This window comes from Melospiza georgiana, chromosome 29 (genome assembly GCF_028018845.1).
Source record: "Melospiza georgiana isolate bMelGeo1 chromosome 29, bMelGeo1.pri, whole genome shotgun sequence".
In the NCBI taxonomy this organism is placed as follows: Eukaryota; Metazoa; Chordata; class Aves; order Passeriformes; family Passerellidae; genus Melospiza; species Melospiza georgiana.
The window spans coordinates 3732830-3738819 of NC_080458.1; the positions used below are offsets into that span (position 1 = coordinate 3732830).

General features: G+C 50.5%; 1 protein-coding gene across 1 annotated transcript; it reads right to left on the bottom strand.

Annotated features, from left to right (window-relative positions):
* Positions 1-2692: 2692 nt before the first annotated feature.
* Positions 2693-4981, bottom strand: LOC131094403 (pro-glucagon-like). The gene is made up of 3 exons (XM_058041996.1): positions 4887-4981; positions 3290-3459; positions 2693-2715 (listed from the first exon to the last, which is right to left on the bottom strand). The coding sequence occupies exons 1-3, from the start codon at positions 4979-4981 to the stop codon at positions 2693-2695; spliced, it is 288 nt and encodes a 95-aa protein (XP_057897979.1).
* Positions 4982-5990: the final 1009 nt, after the last annotated feature.

Here is a 5990-nt window from a genome sequence, read left to right on the forward strand (position 1 = left end):
AGGAAGGAAGGAAGGAAGGAAGGAAGGAAGGAAGGAAGGAAGGAAGGAAGGAAGGAAGGAAGGAAGGAAGGAAGGAAGGAAGGAAGGAAGGAAGGAAGGAAGGAAGGAAGGAAGGAAGGAAGGAAGGAAGGAAGGAAGGAAGGAAGGAAGGAAGGAAGGAAGGAAGGAAGGAAGGAAGGAAGGAAGGAAGGAAGGAAGGAAGGAAGGAAGGAAGGAAGGAAGGAAGGAAGGAAGGAAGTGGCGGAAGGAAGTGGCGGAAGGAAGTGGCGGAAGGAAGTGGCGGAAGGAAGGAAGGAAGGAAGGAAGGAAGGAAGGAAGGAAGGAAGGAAGGAAGGAAGGAAGGAAGGAAGGAAGGAAGGAAGGAAGGAAGGAAGGATCAATTTTGGAGGATTTGATATTTCTTTGTGCAGGGGAAAACAACACAGAGGGAAAACCTTCCAGAAATGGTTCCTGAAGCTGCTTTAGGGATAAACCCAAAATATCTTTGGAATGACCCAGAAAGTGAAATCTGACATCAATCCCCTCCCACTTCCCCCTGGGCCCTTCCAGATAATTCCCAAAAGGAAATCCATGGGAATGGAGATGACAAAGGCTGTAACTAGGGAATAAATCAAACAGGGAATAAACGAGGTGCTGACACTTTCTTTGTGTTGTTTTTGTGCTCTCTGTGAAATTTCTGGAGTTGTTTCTATTTCTGAGAGGTGGAAATAATTTTATTTATTTTATCCCAAGGGAGTTTGGGAACACTGTAGGCTGGAAATAAAACCAAGGGGGAATTTTTAATTAAAAAAAATGATTTAAATTTTTTTATTTTAAATTTTATTTTATTTTAATTTAATTTATTTAATTTTTAGAATTTTATTATTCTAAAATTAATATATTTTTAATATCAAAACGATGTAATTTAGAATTTTTTCATTTTTTTCCAAATTATTTAATTTTTAAACTACTCTGTTTTAAAAGTATTTTCTAATTATTATACTTTTTTCTGAATTATGTTATCTTAAAATGATTCTATTTTAAAAATTATTCTGTTTTTTTAATTATATATTTAAAACTTTAATTTAATTTATTTCTCAGTGGGAGTAGCTGTGTCACACGTGCCCCTTGTGCCAACCCTGGTTGTGTTGGGACTCCAGGAATGCCCTGGAGAGGTGAAATTCCCCATCCAGAACTGTTGCCTCTGCTGCATTTCTGGGGTTTTTTTGGGCCCACTTGCCCTGTAATTAATTAGAACTAAATTAACTCCAAAGAGGTTCTTTGGATCCAGGTTAAATTGCAATAATTTAACACCACAAAGGGAATTACTGGAGGGTTTTTCCTAAGTTTCTCTCCAATTTTTGGCCCTGGTCTGTGGGGTCAGGTGGGCCCACCCTGGTTATCTCTTTTATCCCAAACTTGAGGAATTGAGGGAAAACGAGGCACTGAGATGGGAGTGAGAGGCTCAGAATCCCCTGGGACTGTGTGGGATCCCAGTGGGACACTTGAAAAGGCTGGAGAAAACCCAAAACTTGAGGAATTGAGGGAAAACGAGGCACTGAGATGGGAGTGAGAGGCTCAGAATCCCTGGGGACTGTGTGGGATCCCAGTGAGACGCTTGGAGACACCAGGAACTGCAGGAGTGAGCAAAGGTTTTATTGGCATTGAGGGAAAAGCACGGGGAGAAGAAGCCAGAGGGAAATCCAGGCTGGAGGAACAGCTGATCCATGGGGGCAGAGTTCAGGAGGAGCTCACAGGGACCTTGGGCTGTGTCTGGGAGCTGGGGATCCTTCCCCTGGAGCTCCCAGGAACCATGGGCTGTGTTCAGAAGCTGTGAATCCTTCTGTGGAGCTCCCAGGGACCATGGGCTGGGTCTGGGAGCTGCAGGGGAAGGATTCACCCATCACCTGCAGCTCCCAGGAACAACAGGCTGGGTCTGGGATCTATGGGTTATGGGGGAATCCTTCTGTGGATCTCCTAGGGACCATGGGCTGGATCCAGGAGCTGCAGGTGATGGGTGAATCCTTCTGTGGAGCTCTGGGACCATGGACTGGGTCTGGGGGCTGGGAATTCTTCTGTGGAGCTCCCAGGGACCATGGACTGGGCTTGGGAGCGGCAGGGGAAGGATTCACCCATCACCTGGAACTCCCAGGGAGCACAGGCTGGGTCTGGGATCTATGGGTGATGGGTGAACCCTTCCGTGGAGCTCACAGGGGCCATGGGCTGGATCCAGGAGCTGCAGGTGATGGGTGAATCCTTCCATGGAGCTCCTAAGCACCATGGGCTGGACCTGTGAGCAGGAGAAGGATTCACCCATCACCTGCAGCTTCCAGGAATGATGGGCTGGGTCCAGGATCTGGGAATCCTTCCATGGAGCTCCCAGGGACCATGGGCTGGATTCAGGAGCTGTAGGTGATGGGTGAATCCTTCTGTGGAGCTCCCACGGGCCATGGGCTGGGTCCAGGAGCTGCAGGTGATGGGTGAATCCTTCCAGGGAGCTCCTGATCCCGGCGGATGAGGAGAGGCCCAACCTTCCCGCGTGGATGTGGCTGGAGAGCTGCTGCCTGGATTTGCTGTTAATTGTACCTTAAAAACAAACCCCAAAGAGCTTCAGGGGATGGAAACTCTGCTAAAATCAGGAGCTGGGAAAGGGAGGGGAGGGTTCCCTCGCTCAGGGAGGAGCTGCCCCTTGGGAATGGCTGGAACAGAAATGTCAGTGGTCCCAGGAGGGTAAGGCTGCAATGAGGAGGAAAATGTGAGGACAAATCATGGGGAGGACGAAACAGCCCTTTCCCATCCCAGAGTTCCAATCCCAGCACAAATGCCTCCATTTTCCTGACCTTATTACAAGAGACTGGAGGATCCTCAGGCGCTGCTGGGCAGTAGGAAAAGGGAGTCCAACCCTGCCTTGGCACCAGATCCATGGATTTCATGGAATCATGGAATGGTTTGGGTTGGGAGGCGCCTCAAAGCTCATCCCACCCCACCCACTGCCTGGGAGGACAACTTCCTCTATCCCAGGGTGCTCTAAACTGACCCGGGAAACTTTCAGGGATCCAGGGGCAGCCACAGCTGCTCTGGGAAATCCATTCCAGCCCTCCCCACCTTCACAGGGAGGAATTCCTTCCAATATCCCACCCATCCCAGCCCTCTGGCAGTGGGAACCATTCCCTGTGTCCTGGCACTGCTCCAGCTCCCTCTCCAGCTCTCCATGAGGATCAGGACTGGGGTGGTGGGGGTTGTTTCCCAGCACAATCCCACCCCTCTCCCTGATCCCACATTGGGGTGGTGGGTGGTTGTTTCCCAGCACAATCCTCTCCCTGCTCCCAGCACCTCTTTGTGTTGATGAGCCAATGCACGAAGTCCTTGGCCTTCATCCTGTCCAGGTACCGCGTGAAGTCGCTGGTGAAGGTCCCCTCCGAGTGTCGCTTGATGAGGGACAGGAAGCTCTGGGAGTTCTGGGCTCCCAACAGCTTCCATCTGCTCAGGGTGGGGAGGGGAAGGGAGGAAAATGGGGTTTAATGGACAGCCCAGCAGGATCCTCCCTCAGGGGATGCCCAGGGCAGGGCTGTGCCCTCCAAATCCTGTCCCTATGAGGATCATCCCCAAAAAGATGGAATAGGGCAGGAAGGAGAAGGGAGGAAAATGGGGTTTAATGGACAGCCCAGCAGGATTGTCCCTCAGGGTTTGCCCAGGGCAGGGCTGTGCCCTCCAAACCTTGTCCCTGTGAGGATCATCCCCCAGAAAGGATGGAATAGGGCAGAGGAATAAATCTGGAATATTTAAAATTATTCCTACAAATCAAATGCACAATTTTTGTTTCAGTTTCTGGAGGTTTGCCAAGCCTGGCCTGGATTCCCTGGCATCCAATAAACAGATCCAGTGTCCTGTCCCAGATCATCCCCCTCTTTCCTGCTGCTGGATCCCAACCTCCACCCTGGCCCCTGCTTCCCCCATCAGAGCAGGAATGTGGGGCTCTCGAAGGTTTGCACCATCCCCAGCAGCTCCAGGGTGACTCTGGGATTCACCACAGAGGGTTCCCACAGGACATGCACCATGGGAGCTGTGGGGCTGCTCCGGGGTTTGCACCATCCCCTGCAGCTCCAGGGTGATTTTGGGTTTCACCACAGAGGCTTCCCACAGGACAGGTGCCATGGAAGCACCAGCCCAGATGGGGCTCAGCCCAGCCTGGCTGGCCTGGGGCAGGGTGTCTCTGCTCTGGGTGTCTCTGCTCTGATCCAGGCAGGAAATCCTGGGATTCCCTACGGGGAATGTCCCTGCCAGGAATTGCCCTGTGAAATTCCTGCTGCAGCTCCTCAGCCAGGCAGATCCCACTCGTGATCCCAGCCTGGTGTGGCTCCCCCAGTCCAGACCTGAAACTGGGGATGTTCCCTGTGATTTATGGGATGTTCCCTGTGATTTATGGGATTTGGGGGTGAAATATTGGCCCCATGAGGGGCTGCAGTTCTGGATCCCCGTGAGACATCCAGGCTCAGCCCAAGAGCTCTGGGAGCCGGGAGGGAATTTGTTTGGATCCATACAAAATAAACAGGAACACACAAAACGGATACATAAACAGGATCCATACAAAATAAACTGGAACATACAAGATGGATACATAAACGGGATCCATACAAAATAAACAGGAACATACAAAAGGGATACATAAATGGGATCCATACAAAATAAATGGGAACATACAAAACGGATACATAAATGGGATCCATACAAAATAAACGGGAACATACAAAAGGGATACATAAATGGGCTCCATACAAAATAAATGGGAACATAAAAAATGGATACATAAATGGGATCCATACAAAATAAACTGGAATAGGGAGAGCTGGGACCAGAGTGGAGAGGGATAAGCTGCTCCCACAGCCCTGCTCCACCCAGCCCCGTACCTGGACAGCTCCTCCAGGTCCTTGGGAGCCACCTTCCCTCCGGCTGGGATGAGCACGGCGAGCACCAGCCCGGACAGGTACAGCCACCGCACCATCGGGGCTCCTGGGGAGGCAGAGACCCTGCAGGGAATCTCCTGGCTGCAATTCCCACCGAGCCCCAAAACCCTGCAGGAATCCTTGGCAGCACAGCCCTGATCCCCATGGGACAGTCCCTGCCCAGAGTGGAGGCAGGATTGGGGTGACAAACCCACCCTCACCCTCCCCGTGGGCACATGGCATGCAGAACAGCACCCAAAGATAAAATTGCAATGAGCTTTATCCCAAACCTCCCTTTTCTGTCTGGGGGTGACATTTCTATCCTGGAATTACCACCACAGCGCTGGAGAACTTTCCCACTGCTCGGAAAAGCACCTTCCACATGGGCAGGTTTATTCATATTTCACATTCCTTATTTTTGTTGGGCACCTCAGAAATTCTGCAGGAATAAAATGCCACCTCCTACCCTTTATTTGCCAAAAACCAGACTTCTGCTGCCCATCACCAAATGCTTTCTTCACCTGGTTAGATTCCTTTGGAGATTGGGAGAACAGAGGGAGGAAGAGGCACCTACCTTGGGGATTGAGCTGCTCCCTCCACACCAGATCTGATTTTCCTCCTTCGAGCTGGTTCTGGCTGAATTCTTCTCCTCCCTGGTGCTTTTAAACTCGTCTGGAGGATGCCCAGAGCTGACAGGTGGGTCACAGGTATCCTGCTTTTCCTCAGATGGGTCACTGTGAATCATTACAGCTTTTCTGGAGTGGGGCTGCTGCAGACAATGTTCTCACTGGTGGATTTTCCAACTGACGCCTTCAATGAAGTTTTTTTAAATTATTGTTGCTGTTTTTCTTATATTTTCTTTTTTTTTTCTCCCTACTTTTTGGACCAAAGCAGTGACCTGTGGGTTTCCTCCTCTCAGGTGAGGTGGCCTCTTGCTGGCACAGTGTGTCCTGCACAGAATCCTCTACCCACGGGCTTCCCTTTCCAGCACCTTCACTGGAGAAAACAAACAAGGAGGGAAAAAGAGCAAAGGCACAAACCAATGATTTGTGTCTCCAAACACTTCCT

Excerpts from the sequence above, each read along its gene's own strand:
- LOC131094403 (XM_058041996.1), bottom strand. The coding sequence starts at position 4,981 with ATGGTGCGGTGGCTGTACCTGTCCGGGCTGGTGCTCGCCGTGCTCATC. Across the intron at positions 3,460-4,886 it reads GACCTGGAGGAGCTGTCCAG|ATGGAAGCTGTTGGGAGCCC; the intron begins GTACGGGGCTGG and ends CACCCTGAGCAG. Across the intron at positions 2,716-3,289 it reads CTGGGAGCAGGGAGAGGATT|CCTTACCCTCCTGGGACCAC; the intron begins GTGCTGGGAAAC and ends TCCTCATTGCAG.